The 23,635-nt window shown below is 49.5% G+C and overlaps 1 protein-coding gene across 5 annotated transcripts in view; it reads left to right on the top strand.

Annotated features, from left to right (window-relative positions):
• Window positions 1-23,635, top strand: part of LOC147095910 (discoidin domain-containing receptor 2-like) — a 239,370-nt gene that overhangs the window by 199,582 nt on the left and 16,153 nt on the right. For 4 of the 5 annotated variants that reach the window (XM_085974916.1, XM_085974917.1, XM_085974919.1 and 1 more), the window contains 2 exons: window positions 12,302-12,409; window positions 22,781-23,025. In XM_085974916.1, coding sequence (XP_085831042.1) covers window positions 12,302-12,409; window positions 22,781-23,025 — 353 coding nt within the window. The remainder of the gene's footprint in view (window positions 1-12,301; window positions 12,410-22,780; window positions 23,026-23,635) is intronic. The other variant, XM_085974918.1, reaches the window with a different exon arrangement.

Raw genomic sequence — 23,635 nt, 5'->3', positions numbered from 1 at the left:
TGTTCTAGGTCATGGGATACAGGAACCACATGTTCTAGGTCATGGGATATGGGAACGTGTTCTAAATCATGGGATACATGAACCACATGTTCTAGGTCATAGGATACACAAACCATGTGTTCTAGGTCATAGGATGTGAGAACCACATGTTCTAGGTCATAGGATACAGGAACCACATGTTCTAGGTCATTGAATGCAGGAACCACGTGTTATAGGTCATATGATATAGGAACCATGTTTTCTAGGTCATAGGATACAGGAACCATGTGTTCTACATCATAGAATACATGAACCATGTGTTCTAGGTCATTGGATGCAAGGAGAACGAATTATACTTCATTGGATACATCAAGTGTGTGTCCTGATCCATTGCTTATGTTGAGGTATGTCTTAGCCCACTGAATACATGGCTGGTGTACCCTGGTGGATGGCTTGATGGGATAGAAAATCCCCAGCAATAGGGCTAACCAAATAAGTTAACATAGAGGTCCCTGATTTCTGGCCTACTTTACACCGCACATTTATGAAGTATTTTCAAAGAGATGAGTGTGTTCACAGCATCGCATGGGAGAGATGTGAAGAAAAGCTTCTACATATTCTCCAAACAACAATTTGTTATATGTTGACATCATATCGTAACCCTTCTTCATCTCACCACATCAACATAGCATGGTAGGCCATTTAGGACAGAGATGAGGAGGAATTTCTTCACCCAGAGAGTGGTGAACCTGTGGAATTCTCTACCACAGAAGGCAGTAGAGGCCAATTTATTAAATATATTCAAGAAGGAGTTGGATATATTTCTTAAGGCTAAAGGAATCAAGGGATATGGAGAGAAGGCAGGGACAGGGTACTGAATTTGGATGATCAGCCATGATCACATTGAATGGTGGAGCAGGCTCGAGGGGCCGAATGGCCTACTCCTGCTCCTATGTTTCTATCCCTTTCTCTCGCATGTGCTTAACTAGCTTCCCCTTAAATGCATTTTTGTTATTCGCCTCAACTTTTTTTTTATTTGCTTATGGGATCTGGACGTCGCTGGCAAGGTCAACATTTATTGCCCATCCCTAGTTGCCCTTGAGAAGGTGGTGGTGAGCCACCTTCTTGAACCGCTGCAGTCCGTGTGGTGAAGGTACTCCCACAGTGCTGTTAGGGAGGGAGTTTCAGGATTTTGTCCAGCGACGATGAAGGATCGGCGATATATTTCTAAGTCAGGATGGTGTGTGACTTGGAGGGGAACTTGGAGGTGGTGGTGTTCCCCTGCGCCTGCTGCCCTTGTCCTTCTAGGTGGAAGAGGTCGCGGGTTTGGGAACTGCTGCCAAAGATGCCTTGGCGAGTTGCTGCAGTGCATCTTGTAGTTGGTACACACTGCAGCCACGGTACGCCAGTGGTGGAGGGAGTGAATGTTTAAGGTGGTGGATGGGGTGCCAATCAAGCAGGTTGCTTTGTCCTGAATGGTGTCGAGCTTCTTGAGTGTTGTTGCAGCTGCACTCCTCCAGGCAAGTGGAGAGTATTCCATCACACTCTTGACTTGTGCCTTGTAGATGGTGGAAAGGCTTTGGGGAGTCAGGAGGTGAGACACTTGCCGCAGAATAGCCAGCCTCTGACCTGCTCTTGTTGCCACAGTATTTATGTGGCTGGTCCAGTTACATTTCTGGTCAATGGTGACCCCCAGGATGTTGATGGTGGGAGATTTGCCGATGTAATGCCATTGAATGTCAAAGGGAGGTCGTTAGACTATCACTTGTTGGAGGTAGTCATTGCCTGGCACTTCTGTGGCGCGAATGTTACCTGCCACTTATCAGCCCAAGCCTGAACGTCGTCCAGGTCTTGTTGCATGCGGGCATGGACTGCTTCATTATCTGAGGAGTTGTGAATGGCGCTGAACACTGAACATCCCCATTTCTGACCTTATGTTGGAGGGAAGGTCATTGAGGAAGCAGCTGAAGATGGTTGGGCCTTGGACACTGCCCTGAGGAACTCCTGCAGCGATGTCCTGGGGCTGTGATGATTGACCTTCAACCACCACAACCGTCTTCCTTTGTGCTAGGTATGACTCCAGCCAGTGAAGCCTTTTCCCCCTGATTCCCATTGACTTCAGTTTTACTAGGGCTCCTTGATGCCAGACTCGGTCAAATGCTGCCTTGATGTCAAGGGCAGGCACTCTCACCTCACCTCTGGAATTCAGCTTCTTCGTCCATGTTTGGACCAAGGCTATAATGAGGTCGGGAGCCAAGTGGTCTTGGCAGAACACAACTGGGCATCAGTGAGCAGGTTATTAGTGAGTAAGTGCCACTTGATAGCACTGTCGATGACACCTTCCGTCACTTTGCTGATGATTGAGTGTAGACTGATGGGGCGGTAATTGGCCTGGTTGGATTTGTCCTGCTTTTTTTGGACAGGATATACCTGGGCAGTTTTCCACATTTTCGGATAGATGCCAGTGTTGTAGCTGTACTGGGACAGCTTGGCTAGAGGTGTGGCTAGTTCTGGAGCACACGTCTTCAGCACGATAGCCGGGATGTTGTTGGGGCCCATAGCCTTTGCTGTATCCAGTGCGCTCAGCTGTTTCTTGATATCACGTGGAGTGAATCGAATTGGCTGAAGATTGGCTTCTGTGATGGTGGGGACCTCGGGAGTAGGCCGATCTGGATCATCCACTTGGCACTTCTGGCTGAAGTTCGTTGCAAACGCTTCAGCCTTGTCTTTTGCACTCATGTGCTGGGCTCCGCCATCATTGAGGATGGGGATATTCTTGGAGCCTCCTCCTCCCGTTAGTTGTTTAATGGTTCACCACCATTCACGACTGGATATGGCAGGACTGCAGAGCCTTGATCTGATCCGTTGATTGTGGGATCACTTAGCCCTGTCTATAGCATGCTGCTTCCACTTTTTAGCATGCATGTAGTCCTGTGTTGCAGCTTCCCCAGGGTGTCACCTCATTTTTAGGTACGCCTGGTGCTGCTCCTGGTATGCTCTTCTACACTCGTCGTTGAACCGTGGTTGGTCCCCTGGCTTGATGGTAATGGTAGAGTGAGGAATATGCGGGGCCATGAGGTTACAGATTGTGGTGCAATACAATTCTGCTGCTGGTGATGACCCACGGCTCCTCATGGATGCCCAGTTTTGAGCTGCTAGATCTGTTCTGAATCTATCCCATTTAGCACGGTGGTAGTGTCACACAACACAATGGAGGGTGTCCTCAGTGTGAAATCGGGACTTCGTCTCCCTGTGGTAGCGAGTTCCAGATTCTAACCACTCTCTGGGTAAAGAAGTTTCTCCTGAATTCCTTATTGGATTTATTAGTGTCTGTCTTATATACAGTACTAGCTGGGGAGCCCCGCGTTGCGAGGGCAATTTTGGGGCACTTGGTCTCCCTGCCCCTGTGTGTCCCCCCTCTCCCTGTCATGTCCTCTCCCTGTCCTATCCCTCCCTCCCCTCCCCTCCTCTCCCTCCCCTCCCCTCCTCTCTCTCCCTCCCCTCCCCTGTCTCCCTCCCTCCCTCCCCTCGCCCACCCCCACCCCTCCGCTCCCCCACTCCCCTCTGTCCCTCTCTCCGGCCCCTCCCCCTGCCTAGCGCCTGAGGTCCAGAGCTGAGGTCCCCCGCGTATCGCGCGGCTGATGGACGGCCGCTGTGGGCGGGCGGGCGGCGCATGCGCGGTCAGTGCGGGCGGCGCATGTGCGGTCAGTGCGGGCGGCGCATGCGCAGTCAGTGCGGGCGGCGCGAGCCCCCCACGATTTCCCGAGGCTCGGCCCCCCCCCCGCGATTTCCCGAGGCTCTCCCCCCCCCCACCGCGATTTCCCGAGGCTCTCCCCCCCGCGATTTCCCAAGGCTCTCCCCCCCCCGCGATTTCCCGAGGCTCTCCCCCCCCCGCGATTTCCCGAGGCTCTCCCCCCCCCGCGATTTCCCAAGGCTCTCCCCCCCGCTATTAAATTGTTATTTAATTCCCTAACACATCATTAAAATATTTACCTTAGTTCCCTAACACACAGAAAGTGTGGGGGGAAAAATTGTGAAAAATCAAGATGGCGGCCACTCACCTCGGTTCAGAAGGATAAGGCCCGCCCACACACGCACCGATTGGTCGACTGGTCAGGTCACCGAAGCGTAGGATTGGTCAATCGTCGAGTCACTCGACACTCAACTGTAGGAAGGAACCCGCCGTCCGATTGGTGGACCTCGACGTCACACGGTCGCCAATGAGATGCTAATGAGCGGAACGCTGAACGTTTTTGGGATACCGCGGGCGGGATTTTTGTCCGGCCAAAACGTAAATACGCCTATGACCGGTCCGGAATAGCAAGCTTTCTTTTGAGGCGACGCGCGCGTCGGTACGCTCTGTAACTTTCAAACGTATAGAGAACAGACAGACAGACAGACATCGGGACAGACAGACATCGGGACAGACAGAAGAGCCGCTTTATATATATAGATATATGACCCCTAGTTCTGGTCTCACCCGCAAGTGGACACATCTTCTCTATGTCTATCAAACCCTTTCATAATCTTAAAGACCTCTATCAGGACACCCCTCAGTCTTCTCTTTTTTAGAGAAAAGAGCCCCAGCCTGTTCAATCTTTCCTGATTGGTACAACCTCTCAGTTCTGGTTTCAATCCAGTAAATCTTTTTTGCACCCTTTCCAGTGCTTCTATATCCTTTTGATAATACGGAGACCAGAACTCCCAAGTGTGGTTTAACCAAGGTTCAATACAAGTTTAGCATAACCTCTCTGCTTTTCAATTCTATCCCTCTAAAATGAGCCAAGTGCTTGTTTTGCTTTTTTATGGCCTTATTAACCTGTGTCGCTGCTTTCAGTGATTTGTATATCTGTACCCCCAGATCCATTTGCTCCTCTACCCCATTTAGACACTTATTTTCCAAGCAGTATGTGGCCTCCTTATTCTTCCTACCAAAACGTACCACTTCGCACTTATCTATATTGAAGTTAATTTGCCAATTACATGTCCATTCTGCAAGTTTATTAACGTCTTCCTGTATTTTGTCGCGATTCCCCTCTGTATTAACTACACCCCCCAATTTGGTGTCGTCTGCAAATTTTGAAATTGTACTTCCGATTCCCGAGTCCAAACCGTTTATGTAAATGGTGAACAGCAGTGGTCCCAACACTGATCCCTGTGGAACACCACTTCCCACCTTTTGTCAATCTGAGTAACTACCTAACCCCCTATTCTCTGTCAGATTCTACCGCTGCATATGGCTTGGGTGTTTCTCTTTGTTCAGCTCCAATGCTTATCTTGGTCAACTGCATTGTAAATTTTAAACAAGCGAGTTAATTGGCCAAACTAAATAGAGGGCACGGTAGCACAGTGGTTATGTTGCTGGACTAATAATCCAGAGGCCTGGACTAATGACAAGCAGTTTAAATCCCACCATGGCAGCTGGGGAATTTAAATTCAATTGATTAAATAAATCTGGAATAAAAAGTAATGGCGACCATAAGAACATAAGAAATAGGAGCAGGAGTAGACCAATCGGCCCCTCGAGCCTGCTCCGCCATTCAATAAGATCATGGCTGATCTGATCCTAACCGCCAATCTACTATCACAGAACCATCTCCTGAATCTAACAGAATTAGACACACGAAATAGGAGCAGGATCAGGCTACACGGCCCCTGGGCCCGCTCCGCTACCCACAGGGCCATGACCGATCTGAACCTAGACTCATGTCCAAATTCCTGCCCACTCCCCGTAACCCTTAATTCCCTTTACTTCTAGGAAACTGTCTATTTCTGTTTTAAATTTATGTAATGATGTAGCTTCTACAGCTTTTTGGGGCAGCATATTCCATGGACCTACCACCCTCTGAGTGAAGTAGTTCCTCCTCATCTCAGTTTTGAAAGAGCAGCCCCTTATTCTAAGACTATGCCCCCCAGTTCTAGTTTCACCCATCATCGGGAACATCCTCCCCGCATCCACCCGATCCAACCCCTTCACAATCTTATATGTTTCAATAAGATCGCCTCTCATTCTTCTGAACTCCAATGAGTAGAGTCCCAATCTACTCAACCTCTCCTCATATGTCCATCCCCTCATCCCCGGGATTAACCGAGTGAACCTTCTTTGTACTGACTCGAGAGCAAGTATGTCCTTTCTTAAGTATGGACACCAAAACTGTATGCAGTATTCCAGGTGCAGTCTCACCAATACCTTGTACAACTGAAGTAATACCTCCCTATTTTTATATTCTATCCCCCTAGCAATGAAAGCCAACATTCCATTGGCCTTCTTAATCACTTGCTGCACCTGCACACTAACCTTTTGAGTTTCGTGCACCAGGACCCCCAGATCCCTTTGTACTTCAGTACTTTCCAGTTTCTTGCCATTAAGATAATAACTTACTCTACGATTTTTCCTGTCAAAGTGCATAACCTCACACTTCCCAGTATTGTATTCCATCTGCCAAATCTCTGCCCACTTACTTAGCCTGTCTATGTCCCCTTGACCATGAAACTACCAGATTGTCATATAAACCCATCTGGTTCACTGATGTGCTTTAGGGAAGGAAATCTGCTGTCCTGACCTATATGTGACTCTAGACCCACAGCAATGTGGTTGACTCTCAACTGCACTCTGAAATGGCCGAGCAAGTCACTCAAGGGCAATTAGGGATGGGCAATAAAATCTGGCCTTGCCCATGATGCCCACATCCTGTGACTGAATAAAAAAAAGGTCAGGTTTCCCTCTGTGATGAACACACACGGGGCCCGATTTTGTGGATCGTGCGGGAAATGGGCGGATTCCCCGGATGTGGGGTGCCGACCCTAAAAAAAATGGGTCAGCCAGCTGCACGCAATTTTCCCTCAAGTGGCCAATTAAGTTCCAGCGTGTGGGCAGCCTTGCTAATTGTCCATTTCCAGTCAGAAAGCCCCACAGTATGATGTCATCATTCGTGGTGCTTTCAAGGTCCACAGCAAGCACTGCATCCTCTGCAGGCTTCCAAACGAACCATGCAGGATGGCAGAGGAGCCTGCAGCAGCTGTGGCCAGTACCAGACCCCGAGCTGCCTCCAAGTTCGACGAGGCTTCACTGCAGGCATTATTGGATGGCGTTCGGGCCCACAGGGAGGTCCTCTTCCCTAGGTCAGGGAGGAAGAGGCCTCCCACTGAGACCAATGATGCAGGTGTCAGCAGATGCCAACTCGCCGGGAGTCACCAGAAGAACCTTGGTATTACATCTCTTTACTCCCCCACAGTACCATCCAGAGCCCCCGTCCTCACTGTGGAGGAGGAAGAGGCTGTGCAGCCAGACTCCTCAGAGGAAGCTCCAACCTCTGAGGGCACAGCGTCAGCAGAAGTAAGCACGCCCACCACCAGCGCAGACACTCACACCTCAGGGGGACCTTCGGGACATAGAGTAGTGTTGTCACCTGGTGTTCCACAGCTCACAAGTGAGCCTCAGAAGATTCTGGAGACAGGGACAGCAGCGGAGAGTCCTCGTCGGAGGGCGCAGGACTCTGCCAGCTCAGCTCAGCTGCACTGCATGTCGACCCTCTGCCTCTGGGTTCATCCGCAAGAGAAGAGGTGATGGATCTCCATGCACAGATGCAGGAGTCTCTGGCAGGTTTTGTCTCCAGGGTCACTGCGAGTGTGGAGCGAATGGAGGAGTCCATAGCAACCATGAGCAGAGCCTTTGTGGAGTCATTGGCGCATGAACGCATCACCATGGAAAGGTTGGCAACCTCCATGGAAGAGATAAGTCACCAGGGTATGGAAAACATGGTGAGTGCTCATAAGAGAATGACATCTCTTGAGGAGCGATGGCCATCTATTGCACAGAGAAACCAGACCTTCATGGAAGTCCTTCTGAGTAGGACTGCCAGTGCAGAAACGGGTCCCCATGGTCCCCTAATGTGCAGCAAGGTGCTCTCAAGCCACTTCCAAGCGCTGGCCCCTTCTGGCCTGTGCAGCTTCAGGTGAGTGAGCAGCAGCCTGGTGCTCCTGTTGCTGATCTTGCTGTTCCTGGTTCTGCTGCTGCCGCCTCTGCTGCTGGAGATCCTCTAATGGCAAGAAGGGAAGGAGAAAAAGGCGTCCCATGCTTCTGGTAGATGCCTCCGCTGAGGAAGCACTGAGTGAGGGTGGCGAGAGGGGCTTCCCAGGAGCTCACACTGGAGAAGTGTGTGAGGCTCCAACCTTCCACAGCCTTGAAAAAGTAGCCTCAAGCCTGCAACAACAAGGTCCTTCAACATACAAATGCTCTCCGTTTAAATCTCAGCTTTCCCGAATGACCTGCAGCTGAGAGCAAGCAAGCTGGGATGCTTCACGCCAGGTTTCATCAGCGGGGTTCCCCACAGGCGTGTTTAGCGTGGAGAACCCTTGAAAATAGCTAGGGCCCCTTAAAATGGCATTAAACATGCCAATAATTGCTGATTAGGGTCCCGACGGCCAGTCCCGCCAGTGGTGGGCGGGACTGATTCGGGTCGCAGAGAAACGGCGGTCCGAAAGTCAGACGGGGCGGGGAAGCAGGCAGGGGGGGGTCGTGACCCCCTATTTCTGCGATTTTCGGCCCCCGCCCGCCTGAAAACCCGCCTGACGGCTGGCAGAAAATCGGGGCCACTATCTAATGTGCACAAACCTATTAGCACATTGAAACGTAACAACGGAAGTCTGCCTCTCGAGCCAGCTCCGCCATTCTATTAGGTTGTGGCTGATCTGCACCTCAACTCCATTGACCCACCTTAGCTCCATATCCCTTGAGACCCGCGCCCAACAGAAATGTATCGGTCTCAGTCTTGCGAGCTCCGACTGACCCGCAGCCTCTTGGGGGTGGGGGGGGAGAATTCCAGATTCCTACTACCCTTTGTGTGGAAAAAAAAATGCTTAGTGATATCACTCCTGCAGATAGGCAAAGTTTTGCTGCATGGTTATCTCTTGCCCTGTTGCTCAATGGTGGCGACACCTAACTAACACAACATTACAGGAAGGCGGTGCTGATTGCCTGTACGATACCTGCCTCCCGTCCCAGGAACAAAACTGCACCTGAATCTATAAATAACCCATTGCGTACAGGCGAGGTGGCATATTCAAAAGCAGGCTGTCACGCAAGGATGCTTCTTTTGACAAAACTGCTGATAAAGGCTGAAGAATTTGGCCTAGAAATTCAGTGGGCTGCGCCACCCGTTAGCGCCTTAAGAGGGCGCTAAGTGGGTCGGAAGCCACTGGTCACGCCTCCCGCTACATTCAGCGGGACGCTAATGGTGGCGCTAGCCGTTAGCGCTGCGCCGTTACCGATGACATCATCAGTGTGCGCAGCGCCCCGCTAACGCCCTATTTAGATGCGCCCCCTGCTTTAATGCTGGACGCTATGTGCGACCGGTTTAGGGGGGCCTACCTGCGGCGGTAGAGGCGCTAATTAAAGGAGAGGTGCAGGGCGGCCATTTTTGTTGCTGGCCACTGGCCAGCACCTCTCCGCGCTGCCGTCCCCGGCCTCCTGAGCCGCCCCCCCCCCCCCCCCCCGCGGAGTGCCGACTGCATTCCAAGAGCCCGGCACTTCTCCTCAGTGCTGGGCTCTTTTGCCGGCACTCGCGACCCTCGATCACGCTGCACCAGGCCCCTCCCCTTTAAGAAGGGAGGAAGGCCTGCAGTACCGCAGTGCACCGTGCCACAGCGTGTGGCGCTGCGGCACGTTGCGCAGCGATATTCAGTTGCAACGTCCCAAGAAGGATGCGGGGTGCCTCCAGTAGCGCCGCACTTCCCTCTGGGGCGCGCCAACTGAATTTCCGGCGGGTGGTCGCGACTGCTTCCGGGGCACTACTTTTAGCGCCCTGGCGAGGCTGGCGCCCCAAACGGGGCTATCGTGAATTTCTTTGTCTGCATTAAATGCATCGGGGTAGAAACTCACCCTGGGCCGTGGCATTGGCTGCTTGCTGTACGCCCAGCCTGATATTCGGCTCTGATTGAAGTCCAAGCACCTGAATATCGGCCGGGGCGTAAAACGGGCGGACAGTGTGATGCCGCTCATTTTTACGCAACCGCCCGCATTGGATTTCTACCCTACAGTGCTGTAAAGGCTATAGAAAGATGGACAACTTGTACGTTGCAAATGGGCTGAAGGTGGTTTCTGGGGGTGAAATTGGGAATGGGCGCAAAAACAGGCGCAATCGCATTTGCCGCCCGTTATACCACACGCCCAATATTCAGTGCAATTGAAGTCAACGGGACTGAATATGGGGCCGGGCGTATAACAAGCGACTGATTCGATACCGACCATCTTACACACCCCGCCCGTGTCCAGTTTCACCCCAATGTCTTTACCATTGGTACAAGTTCCCTTGTGACTTGCATTGATCTTATCATAGAAACATAGAAACATAGAAGATAGGAGCAGGAGTAGGCCATTCGGCCCTTCGAGCCTGCTCCGCCATTTAATGAGATCATGGCTGATCATCCAAATTCAGTACCCTGTCCCTGCCTTCTCCCCATATCCCTTAATCCCTTTAGCCTTAAGAAATATATCCAACACTTTTTTGAATATATTTAATGAACTGGCCTCCACCACCCTCTGTGGCAGAGAATTCCACAGGTTCACCACTCTCTGGGTGAAGAAATTCCTCCTCATTTCAGTCCTAAATGGCTTACCCCTTATCCTTAGACTATGATCCCTGGTTCTGGACTCCCCGGCCATCATAAACATCCTTCCTGCATCTAGTCTGTCCAGGCCTGACAGAATTTTATAAGTTTCGATGAGATCCCCTCTCAATCTTCTAAACTCCAGTGAGTATAAGCCCAATCGACACAATCTCTCCTCATACGTCATTCCTGCCATCCCAGGTATCAGCCTGGTGAATCTTCGCTGCACTCCTTCCATGGCAAGAACGTCCTTCCTCAGATAAGGCGACCAAAACTGCACACAGTACTCAAGGTGCGGTCTCACCAAGGCCCTGTACAACTGTAGCAAGACATCCTTGTTCCTGTACTCGAACCCTCTTGCTATGAAGGCCAACATACCATTTGCCTTCTTAACTGCCTGCTGCACCTGCATGCTTACCTTCAGCGACTGGTGCACAAGAACACCCAGGTCTCTTTGCACTTCCCCTTCTCCCAATCTATTGCCATTCAAATAATAATCTGCCATCCTGTTTTTGCCACCAAAGTGGATAACCTCACATTTATCCACATTATAGTGCATTTGCCATGTTTCTGCCCAATCACCCAATCTGTCCAAATCTTACTGGAATTTCACAACATCCTCCTCACAGCTTACCCTCCCACCCAGCTTTGTGTCGTCTGCAAATTTGGAGATATTACATCCAATTCCCTCGTCCAGATCATTAATATATATTGTGAACAGCTGGGGTCCTAGGACCGATCCTTGCAGTACCCCACTAGTCACTGCCTGCCACTCGGAAAACGACCCGTTTATTCAAATCAATATTCTAAGGATATGCTGATGGGGTGAGATGAAGAGGGGTTGGAGGAGGCTCGTGTGGAGCATAAACGCCGGCACGGACCCCATTGTGCCGAACGGCCTGTTTCTCTGCTGTCGGCTCGATAGAATTCGATGCATTAAAACAACACCAACTTGTATTTATATAGCGCCTTTAACGTAGTAAAACATCCCAAGGTGCTTCACAAACAGGGATGCTCAAGAGGTAAGAATTAGAGGAGCGCAGATATCTCGGGGGGTTTGTGGGGCTGGAGGAGATTACAGAGATAGGGAGGGGGCGAGGCGATTGATATAGGTCTGGTCCTAATGTTATATCACCTAGCGTCTTAATGGTTTGGAGATGTAATGGTTCATCTATGAGGAGGAATGAGGAGGAATTTCTTCTCTCAGAGAGTCGTGAATCTTTGGAATTCTCTTCCCCAGAGAGCTGTGGAGGCTGGGTCATTGAATATATTTAAGGTGGAGATAGACAGATTTTTTGAAAGGTAAGGAAGTCAAGGGTTATGGGGAGCGGGCAGGGAAGTGGAGTTGAGGCCATGATTAGATCAGCCATGATCTTATTGAAAGGCGGAGCAGGCTCGAGGGGCCAAATGGCCTAATCCTGCTCCTACATCTTATGTTCTTATGTCTCTTATATTGATCTTGGTAGTTGTGACATGGCTGGTATGAGGAATGAAGGTAGTAGTTTTTTCTGAAAGGGTCGCAGAGGGGAGCATTGAGACCCCGGGGGGGCACTGAGGAAGATGTAGCTCCAGAGCATTTTGGTAACATTGCGTCGTTCTCCCACCATCCTTCCCCTCCCCTCCCCCACCCTCCGTGTGTGCTGCTCCATCCTGTTGTTTGTGTTCATCCACCCTGTTGTTCATCCACCCTGTTGTGTTCCCTCCTCTCCAACAGCTCTTCTGTTAAACAACCCAGCCTATCACCTTTTACTCTCTGCAAACCCTCATCTGATTGGAGGCCCTGGCTGCTCTAAGGACCAGCTTAAGCCAATCAACACTGATGGTAAGGACCATACCAAGTTGGGATGGCGGTTGGGTGGGATGGGGGTGGGGGAGGGTGGGCTGGGCTGGGGAGGATGTGGGGGGAGGGGGTTTTAGAGGGGAGGTTCTGAATGCCCAGTCCATCGGGCTACGTTCCCTTGACTTCTGAAACGCTGTTCATATCACAGATAGAGGCGTCAATTTGAACCTAACCCGCCCATCGAGCAAACAGACGGGATCGGCCGCGACGCTGATTTTTACACCCCGCCCCGATTTAACTCTCCATTGAAGGGCAGGGTGTAAAACTGGCCTTCCACCCGATCCCGTGGGATTCCCGCCCGCTGAGTTAGGTAAAAATGGTCACCCACGAGTCTACATTATTTTTGTAACGATTGATGATCCTGTTAGACTGATACCCATATCTGCTTAGAATGGTGCGAGGTTAAAAGGGCTGAGTTATATTTTTAATGCTAGAAAGAATGACTTGCATTTATATAGCGCCTTTCACGACCACCGGACGTCCCAAAGCGCTTTACAGCCACTTTTTGAAGTGTAGTCACTGTTGTAATGTAAGAAACGCGGCAGCCAATTCGTGCACAGCAAGCTCCCACAAACAGCAACGTGATAATGACCGGATAATCTGTTTTAGTAATGTTGATTGAGGGATAAATATTGGCCCAGGACACCGGGGATAACTCCCCTGCTCTTCTTCAAAATAGTGCCTGGGGATCTTTTACGTCCACCTGAGAGGGCAGACGGGGCCTCAGTTTAGCCTCATCTGAAAGACGGCACCTCCGACAGTGCAGCATTCCCTCAGTACCGGCACTGGGAGCGTCAGCCTGGACTTTTGCGCTCCATTCTCTGGAGTGGGACTTGAACCCACGACCTTCTGACTCAGAGGCGAGGGTGCAACAAACTGTGCCACAGCTGACACTAACGTTAGGAAAGAGCTGATCACAGCTGGCTTTTTGCTACCGTTAGAAAGTGGCGGTGAGGCAGTCGTGGATAACCCCACAGAGCTGACGTGACGTCAGACCACTTCCCCGCGCTGACCTTACAACCGCCCGTCAAGGGTCACCGCTCCGTCAGGCCACACCCAAGCCCTAGAATCATAGAAAGTTACAGCACGGAAGGAGGCCATTTCGGCCCATCGTGTCCGCGCTGGCCAACAAAGAGCTATCCAGCCTAATCCCACGTCCCAGCTCTCGGTCCGTAGCCCTGCAGGTTACAGCATCCCAAGTGCACATCCAAGTACTTTTTAAATATGGTTAGGGTGTCATGAATCTTATCATTCATGAAGAAATGACTCATGAAATAACACTGGGCGGCCAGCTGGTGGCGCCGTCCAAGGAGTATAAATACTCGGGCGTGGGCCCAGCTTGCCCAGGACGTTTTTGTAACCAGGAACTAGTGATGTAAACTAGAATCTCATGGTTGTGAAACAGTATAAAAAAGCCTAGTTTTATACTCAAACCAAGTGCTCAGTAGTCTTTTTACATCATAGGGTTCCTGCCTCTACCACCCTTTCAGGCAGTGAGTTCCAGACCCCCTCCACCCTCTGGGTGAAGAAACTTCCCCTCAAATCCCCTCTAAACCTTCCACCAATTACTTTAAATCTGTTTTGGTTTCGACGAGGCGGTTGAATTCGTGCAAGGAACGGCAATAGAGCGGGGCCGTTAGACCCCACAGCGGTGGTACTCTGCCGGGCCATGCAGATGTGGAAGGTTGGCTTGCGCTGTGTAGTGGAGGCACTGGGCTTAGAAATTCGTCTCGGCCAGCAATGCAAGAACGGGCGGTAGCACGTCGGCTGCCTGTTGTAGGCCCGGCCCCATATTCGGTTTCATTGGAATCTAAAAATAACCGAATATCAGGCCGGGCCTGTAACGGGCGGTCAATGCCATGCCGCCCGTTTAGCACGGCCGCCCGAGACGGATTTCAAACCCCACTGGACTGGAATTAGGCTCATTTAAACCTAACCCACCCATCGGGAAAGTGAGGGGATGGGAGTGGGGCCGGTTATATGCCCAAACCCGATTGTACACTCCACGGAAGCCTTGGGAGAGTGGTACTGGGCTGGGGGGGCGTGAAGCCAGCGTTCCGCCCGCTCCCATGGGATTCCCGCCCGGGCGAGCTGGGGTTTAAAGTTACCCATAATGCAGCAGTTGTTGACTTAAGGTGGGCAGTCAGTAAAAGCATCCTCATTTCGTCGTCGTTGATCATGAGGATAGCGTCCTTCAATAAATAGCAGTCACCACGGATGTTGTCTAATGGCCGCTGATATAAAATGGCACGCGGTTCCAAGGTTCGTCGGGTATGCGTTGTGTCTTCAGACGTGCCAGAGGAGAATGCAGTAGCGGTGCAGAAATACCGTGTGGCACAAAGATCAGAAGCATTCAGCCTGCGTGTGGCTCATTCATCGGCAACTACTCCCCAGTCTTGGGCCTGTCTGTTTTGTTCTCTTTCCTCATTGAAACTTATAAAATTCTAACCGGATTAGACAGACTAGATGCAGGAAGGATGTTCCCGATGGCCGGGGAGTCCAGAACCAGGGGTCACAGTCTAAGGATAAGGGGTAAGCCATTTAGGACTGAGATGAAGAGGAATTTCTTCACCCAGAGAGTGGTGAACCTGTGGAATTCTCTGTCACACAGGGCAGTTGAGGCCAATTCATTAAATATATTCAAGAAGGAGTTGGATGTATTTCTTGAGGCTAAGGGGATCAAGGGATATGGGGAGAAAGCAGGGACAGGGTACTGAATTTGGATGATCAGCCATGATCTCATTAAATGACGGAGCAGGCTCGAGGGGCCGAATGGCCTACTCCTGCTCCTATCTTCTATGTTTCTTTTCAGTAGATGGAAGCTTGCAGGAAACGAGCCAAAAATCTACAGATTACATAGCATTACATCGCACTTACAACACAGAAACAGGCCATTCAGCCCAACCACTCGGTGCTCCGCACGAGCCTCCTCCCACCCCTCTTCATCTCACCCCATCTGTATATCCTTCTATTCCTTTCTCCCTCGTGTGTTTATCCAACTTCCCCTTAAATGCTTCTGTGCTATTCGCCTCAACCATTCCCTGTGGTTGCAAGTTCCACATTCTTACCACTCTCTGGGTAAAGAAGTCTCTGGTGAATTTCCTATTTGATTTATTAGTGACCATCTTATATTTAGGGCCCCTGGTTCTGGTCTCCCCTCACAAGTGGAAACATCTTTGCTACACCTATCCTATCGAACCCTTTCATAATTTTAAAGACCTCTATCAGGTCACCCCTCAGCCTTCTCTTCTCTAGAGAAAAGAGCCCCAGCCTGTTCAGAATTTCCTGATAGTTATGTAAGGGGTCGTTTTAACGAGCTTATGGTGTGCTAAATCGGTTTTGATTTTCGCACTACTCGTGAGCGGTTTCGAAGCGCTCCCCCCTCACGGTTCTAGACACTGGGCTTATCGCCAGACAACCTTTGTGTGTTGGCCCAACTCGTGACTCGGAAGACAAATGGTCAGATGAGACAGATTGAGTTTTAAATCAAAACGATCTTTATTTTTGAAAGAGAATGTACACAGAGAAAAATGGCAAGAATAAATGCAGACGAAAAATAACGTTTCTCACAGAGGACTAAATTATACACTGAGAAAAATAACTTTAAAGCATATAAACAGTTCTAAAATAGCGATAAGCTAAAAGTGGGGGTGAGGGAAGCACACGGACACATCGAGGGATAAATCACACTCCTGACTTACAAATACCCTTAACGTTACAAACCCTCCTGTTACTAAATATACCTCAATTATGTCAGTTAGGTAGAGTTGGGCCTTTATGCTCACCAGAATTTCAAAACCCTCTGGACCTTGGTACTTCTTGTTACGTCTGGAATTTCCGATCTTCCTTATGGGACTGGCTCCTGGACCCTGTTACTTGGTGTCGTCCGGGACCTCCGACCTTCCTTATGGGACCGGCTCCTGGACTCGCTCTCCTGTACAAACTTTGGAAGTCCTCCGAAATCCTCGAGCCGTTTTCTGTTCCGCACGGTCCTCGAACTCCTGATGGTAACTGGACTTGGACTTCACGGTGTGAACCGTCTCCGGAGGAGTCTTCCTTACTCTGGTCGAATCTTAGACTGGCTTGCTGACGATTTACCTGAATGGTTATACTCTTTTCTGGCCCTAATCTTGGCGCCAAATCAACCGTTTTCCTTTGTTAAGGTTGCTTTAACAAAAGCAAGCACATTAATTTTAACTGCTCGCAAATTGAACTAATGGGAATCCGATTAGTGTCCCTTCGTTTGTGTGTGCTCAGCGGTTTCTGAGATCGGTTACCGCTCTGCCAGCGATTAGCGCACCTCCAGGTGCTAATAGTTTTGTTTACTGCTGTAACCACATTACAATATCAAAAACAGTAAGGTTCTGGATTCTTCTAATCGATGATGACTCAGACTGCTTTAAGGTACTGTGTGTGTGTCCTTTTGAACTGGGCCATGAGAACTGCCAACTCCATTCTGTGTTCTCACAATGTGGCCACTTCAGGGGCCCTACCCGTATACTGTATTTCATGGATTTTTGCGAATCCTACAGTTATAACCTCTCAGTTCTGGTTATCATCCTTGTATATCTTGTTTTGCACCTTCTCCAGTGCCTCTAGATCCTTTTATCCAACACAGGCACAATGGGCTGAATGGCCTCCTTCTGTGTTATGATTCTAGGGGAAGGCATTGATGGGATTTCTGGTAAGAGACATCATCGCTCAGGCCAACATCCCCAGCATCAAAGATTTGACCATGCTCGATCAGCCCCAGCGGACGGGCCACATCGTCCACATGCCTGATACGAGGCTCCCAAAACAAGAGCTCTACTCATAGAAACATAGAAGATAGGAACAGGAGTAGGCCATTTGGCCCCTCGAGCCTGCTCCGCCATTCAATGCGATCATGGCTGATCATCCAAATTCAGTACACTGTCCCTGCCTTCTCTCCATACCCCTTGATCCCTTTAGCCTTAAGAAATATATCCAACTCCTTCTTGAATATATTTAATGTATTGGCCTCTACTGCCTGCTGTGGTAGAGAATTCCACAGGTTCAACACTCTCTGGGTGAAGAAATTCCTCCTCATTTCTGTCCTAATTGGCTTACCCCTTATCCTTAGACTGTGACCCCTGGTTCTGGATTCCCCGACCATCAGGAACATCCTTCCTGCATCTAGTCTGTCCAGTCCTGTCAGAATTTTATAAGCTTCAATGAGATCCCCTCTCATTCTTCTAAACTCCAGCAAGTACAAGCCCAACGACCCAATCTCTCCTCATACGTCATTCCTGCCATCTCAGGTATCAGCCTGGTGAATCTTCACTGAACTCCTTCCATGGCAAGAACATCCTTCCTCAGATAAGGCGACCAAAACTGTACACAATACTCAAGATGTGGTCTCACCAAAGCCCTGTACAACTGCAGCAAGACATCCTTGTTACTGTACTCAAACCCTCTCGCTACGAAGGCCAACATACCATTTGCCTTCTTAACCGCCTGCTGCACCTGCATGCTTACCTTCAGCGACTGGTGCACAAGGACACCCAGGTCTCTTTGCACTTCCCCTTCTCCCAATCTATTGCCATTCAGATAATAATCTGCCTTCCTGTTTTTGCCACCAAAGTGGATAACCTCACATTTATCCACGTTATATTGCATCTGCCATGCTTCTGCCCAATCACCCAACCTGTCCAAATCATCCTGTAGTTTCTCGGCATCCTCCTCACAGCAAACACCCCCACCCAGCTTTGTGTCGTCTGCAAATTTGGAGATATTACATCTAGTTCCCTTTTCTAGATCATTAATATATATTGTGAATAGCTGGGGTCCAAGGACCGATCCCTGCGGTACCCCACTAGTCACTGCCTGCCACTCGGGAAAAAAAATGTTTATTCCAACTCTTTGCTTTCTGTCTGCCAACCAGTTCTCTATCCAAGTCAATACCTTGCCCCCAATCCCATGTGCCTTAACTTTACACGCTAATCTCTTATGCGGGACCTTATAGAAAGCTTTCTGAAAGTCCAAATACACCACATCCACTGGTTCTCCCTTATCTATTTTATCAGTTACATCCTCAAAAAATTCCAGTAGATTAGTCAAGCACGATTTACCTTTTGTAAATCCACGTTGACTTTGTCCGATCCTGTCACTGTTTTCCATGTGCTCTGCTATTACATCTTTTATAATGGACTCTAGCATTTTCCCCACTACCGATGTCAGGCTTACCGGCCTGTAATTCCCCGTTTTCTCTCTACCACCTTTTTTGAATAGTTGGGTAACATTAGCTACCCTCCAATCCATGGGTACTGTTCCAGATTCCATCGAATGTTGGAAGATGATCCGCAATGCATCTACTATTTCTAGGGCCACTTCCTTAAGTACCCTAGGATGTAGATTATCAGGCCCTGGGGATTTATCGGCCTTCAATCCCATCAATTTCCCTACCACCATTTCCCTACAAATACTGATTTCTTTCAGTTCCTCCCTTTCATCAGACCCTATGTTCCCCGACATCTCTGGGAGGTTTTTTGTGCCCTCCTTTGTGAAGACAGAACCAAAATATGTATTTAATTGGTCTGCCATTTCTTTGTTCCCCATTATAAATTCCCCTGATTCTGACTGCAAGGGACCTACGCTTGACTTCACCAATCTTTTTCTCTTCACATATCTATAAAAGCTTTTACAGTCAGTTTTTATGTTCCCTGAAAGCTTACTCTCATATTCTATTTTCCCTTTCTTAATTAATCCCTTTGGCCTCCATTGTTGAATCCTAAACTGCTCCCAATCCTCAGGTTTGCTGCTTTTTCTGGCCAATTTATATGTCCTCTCCTTGGATCTTATGCTGTCCCTAATTTCCCTTGTTAGCCACTGTTGAGTCACCTTTTTTGTTTTATTTTTATGCCAAACTGGGATGAACAAATTCTGTAGTTCATCCATGCAGCCTTTGAATGTTTGCCATTGCCTATCCACCATCAACCCTTTGAGTGACATTCCCCAATCAATCCTACCCAACTCGTGCCTCAGACCATCGTAGTTTCCTTTATTTAAATTCAGGAACCTAGTCTCTGAGTCAACTACTTCATTCTCCATCTTAATGAAGAATTCGATCATATTATGATCGCTCCAACCCAAGGGGCCTCGTACAACAAGATTGCTAATTAATCCTTTCTCGTTACATAATACCCAGTCTAAGATGGCCTGATCTCTGGTTGGTTCATCGACATATTGGTCCAGGAAACCATCCCGTAAACACTCCAGGAATTCCTCCTCCACAGTATTGTTACTAGTTTGGTTGGCCCAATCTATATGTAGATTAAAGTCACCCATGATGACTGCTGTGCCCTTATTGCACGCTTCTCTAATTTCCCTTTTAATGCCATCCCAACCTCCGCATTACTGTTTGGAGGTCTATATACCACTCCCAGTAACATTTTCTGCCCCTTGGTATTTCTCAGTTCTACCCATACAGATTCCACATCATCAGAGCTAATATCCTTCCTTACAATTGTGTTAATCCCTTATTTAACCAGCAATGCTACCCCACCTCCCTTTCCTTTTTGGCTATCTTTCCTGAATATTGAATATCCCTGGATGATGAGTTCCCAGCCTTGGCCACCCTGGAGCCATGTTTCCGTAATCCCAATCAAATCATATTTGTTTACCTCTATTTGCGCAGCTAATTCATCCACCTTATTATGAAAGGGCACAAAGCCTTCAGGCTTGTTTTTTTAACGCTCTTAGACCTATTAGAATTATTATTTACTGTGGCCATGTTTGATTTAAACCGTTGATTTCTTTGACTGCCACTTTTGTTTTTCTCCTTCCTATCTTTTGCTTTTATCCTTGTTTCCCTTTCCTCTGTCCCCCTGCTCAGGTTCCCAACCCCCTGCCATTTTAGTTTAAACCCTCCCCCAGAGCACTAGCAAACACTCCCCTAGGACATCGGTCCCGGCCCTGCCCAGGTGCAAACCGTCCGGTTTGAACTGGTCCCACCTCCCCCAGAACCGGTTCCAATGTCCCAGGAATTTGAATCCCTCCCCCTCACACCATTCCTCTAGCCACGTTTTCATCTGAAATATCCTTCTATTTCTACTCTGACTAGCACGTGGCACTGGTAGCAATCCTGAGATTACTACCTTTGAGGTCCTACTTTTAATTTACCTCCTAACTCCCTATATTCAGCTTTTAGGACCTCATCCCGTTTTTTACCTATATCGTTGTACCTATATGCACCACGACAACTGGCTGTTCACCCTCCCCTTCCAAATGTTCTGCAGCCGCTCTGAGACATCCTTGACCCTTGCACCAGGGAGGCAACACACCATCCTGGAGTCTCGTTTGCGGCCGCAGAAACGCCTATCTATTCCCCTTACAATAGAATCGCCCATTACTCTAGCTCTACCCCACTTTTTCCTCCCATCCTGTGCAGCAGAGCTACCCCTGGTGCCAGGAAGTTGGCTGCTGCTGCCTTCCTCTGATAAGCCATCCCCCCCAACAATACTCAAAGTGATGTATCTGTTTGAGAGGGGGATGTCCACAGGGGACCCCTGCACTACCTGCCTGTGCCTAGTACTCTGTTGGTCACCCGTTCCCTTTCTGCCTGTCCAACCTTTGCCTGCGGTGTGTCCAACTGATCAAACGTGATATCCACGATGTCCTCAGTACTCGGAGCTCCGACACGGCAAGAGAGCCCCAGGTGGGCAGAGGAAACGCTTCAAGGACACCCTCAAAGCCTCCTTGAAAAAGTGCAACATCCCCAACCGACACCTGGGAATCCCTGGCCCAAGACCGCACAAAGTAGAGGAGAAGCATCCGGGAAGGCGCCGAACACCTCGAGTCTCTTTGCCGGGAGCAAGCGGAAGCCAAGCGCAAACAGCGCAAAGAGCGCACGTCAACCCAAGCACCCCACCCACCCGCCCCTTCAACCACCATCTGCCCCACCTGTGACAGAGACTGTAGGTCCCGCATTGGACTCATCAGTCACCCGAGAACTAATTTTTAGTGTGGAAGCAAGTCATCCTCGGTTCCAAGGGACTGCCTAAGAAGAAGAATGGCATCATTTTGAGTTGTGTAACAGTGGACGTGACCGTCAGAATTTCAGAGCGTAAAAAAATAATGGACTGCAACCCGGTGGAACCAGCTCCACCCTAAACTCCAAATTCCACCCGCTCCCATCCGATTGTTGCCTTACTACCTAAGGCCAGGAATGTGGGGCCCTCACGGTGCGCACATGATGCGCCTTGTCCAAAATAGCTTGCTTTGTGCTTTTGCCTTAATTACCTGTAAATGCTTGTAATGTTGTGTGAAAGAACGCTCCCTGATTTCACTCCTGAATCGCCGAGCCATAAGCACTCATGTTAAGATTATGTCCCCCTCATCCATCTGCATTTAAAGGGAAGCGAGATAAGTATATGAGGGAGAAAGGAATAGAAGGCTGTGCTGAGAGAGGGAGATGAAGAAGGGTGGGAGGCGGCTCGTGTGGAGTGTAAATGCCAATATAGACCAGTTGGGCTGAATGGCCTGTTTCTGTGCTGTAAATTCTGTGTAATTCCATCCAAAGCCCGCTCTCAGATGCGTCACTCCCTCTCGTCCAGTTCAACAGCATAACCTTTGACTCGTTGCCGCGGGGAACCATCGGAAAGCCTGTGTCTGTCCACTGATTGGGAGCCCTCTCTTGATGGGAGTGAACAGAAGTAGCGGGGGAAGCTTATGCTGATGGGGTAAATAGAATCATAGAATGGTTACAGCACCGAAGGAGGCCATTCGGCCCGTCGAGCCCGTGCCAGCTCTCTGCAAGAGCAGTTCAGCTAGTCCCACTCCCCCGCCCTTTCCCCGTAGCCCTGCAATGTTTTCCCCTTCAGGTACTTATTCAATTCCCTTTTGAAAGCCACGATTGAATCTGCCTCCACCACCCTTTCAGGCAGTGAATTCCAGATCCTAACCACTCGCTGAGTTTTTCCTCATGTCGCCTTTAGTTCTTCTGCCAATCACCTTAAATCTGTGTCCTCTGGTCCTCGACCCTTCTGCCAATGGGAACAGTTTCCCTCTGTCCATTCTGTCTGGACCCCTCATGATTTTGAACACCTCCGTCAAATCTCCTCTCAACCTTCTCTGCTCCAAGGAGAACAACCCCAGCTTCTCCAGCCTGTCCATGAAGATGGCTGGGAGGGGGCTCGTGTGGGACATAAACGCTGGCACAGACCAGTTGGGCCGAATGGCCTGTTTCTGTGTTATAAAATTCTGACTAATTCTGGATTCCCCCCCATCGGAGGAAATAGTTTCCCTGTGTACCTGCTCTATCGAAGCCCCAGACACACAGAGGGTGTTTTTCTTTCTCGTGATTATTCATCCTCTCCCCTTTTCTTTCAATCCCAGCATGCAACGGGGTGTATGCAGAGCCTGACCTCACCAAGATGACTTCCCAAGCAGGCTCCCAGAATAGCGTGCCGCACTACGCCGAGGCGGACATCATGAACCTCCAGGGAGTAACTGGGAATAACACCTACGCTGTGCCTGCCATCACCATCGACGCGCTGGCCGGGAAGGATATCGCCGTCGGCGAGTTTCCGCGGCAACGGCTCGTTTTCCGAGAGAAGCTGGGGGAGGGGCAGTTTGGGGAGGTAAGTCCCGGGGGGGATTGGGCGGGGGGCGGGGGTGGTTGGGGTGGGGGAGATTTTAATTGATGTCTAAATAAAAATAAAGAGAAAAGGCTTGAATTCTTTAAGGTGCTGTTAGGCTTTTGCGAAAGGATTTTTGACTAGGTGGTCACTTAAAAAAAATGATCAAGCGATGGAAAGTAACTTGAGCACAATTCAGTGAAACGGTGTGGAGCGTCTCCACTGGGTCGATAATGTGACGGAGTCTACACAGTTAATCCAGCGCTGGCCACAACTGCACGAAACAAGTCAATATTAAATAGGTAGTAAGAGGAGGGGTGGGGCCGATTAGGGGCCAAAAAGGAGACCTACGCATGGAGGCAGAGGGCGTGGCTGAGGTACTAAATGAGTACTTTGCATCTGTCTTCACCAAGGAATAGGATGCTGCCATAGACATAGTGAAGGAGGAGGTAGAGGAGATACTGGATGGGCTAAAAATTGATAAAGAGGAGGTACTAGAAAGGCTGGCTGTACTTAAAGTAGATAAGCCACCAGGACAGGATGGGATGCATCCTAGGATGTTGAGTGAAGTGAAGGAGGAAATCACAGAGGTACTGGCCATAATCTTCCAATC

The sequence above is a fragment of the Somniosus microcephalus genome, unplaced genomic scaffold, assembly GCF_052327205.1.
Source record: "Somniosus microcephalus isolate GS21.2 unplaced genomic scaffold, FLI_Smic_1.0 unresolved_chr1, whole genome shotgun sequence".
NCBI lineage: Eukaryota > Metazoa > Chordata > Chondrichthyes > Squaliformes > Somniosidae > Somniosus > Somniosus microcephalus.
Note: the sequence above shows the minus strand (reverse complement) of the source record. Positions and strands in the feature narration are given on the sequence as shown.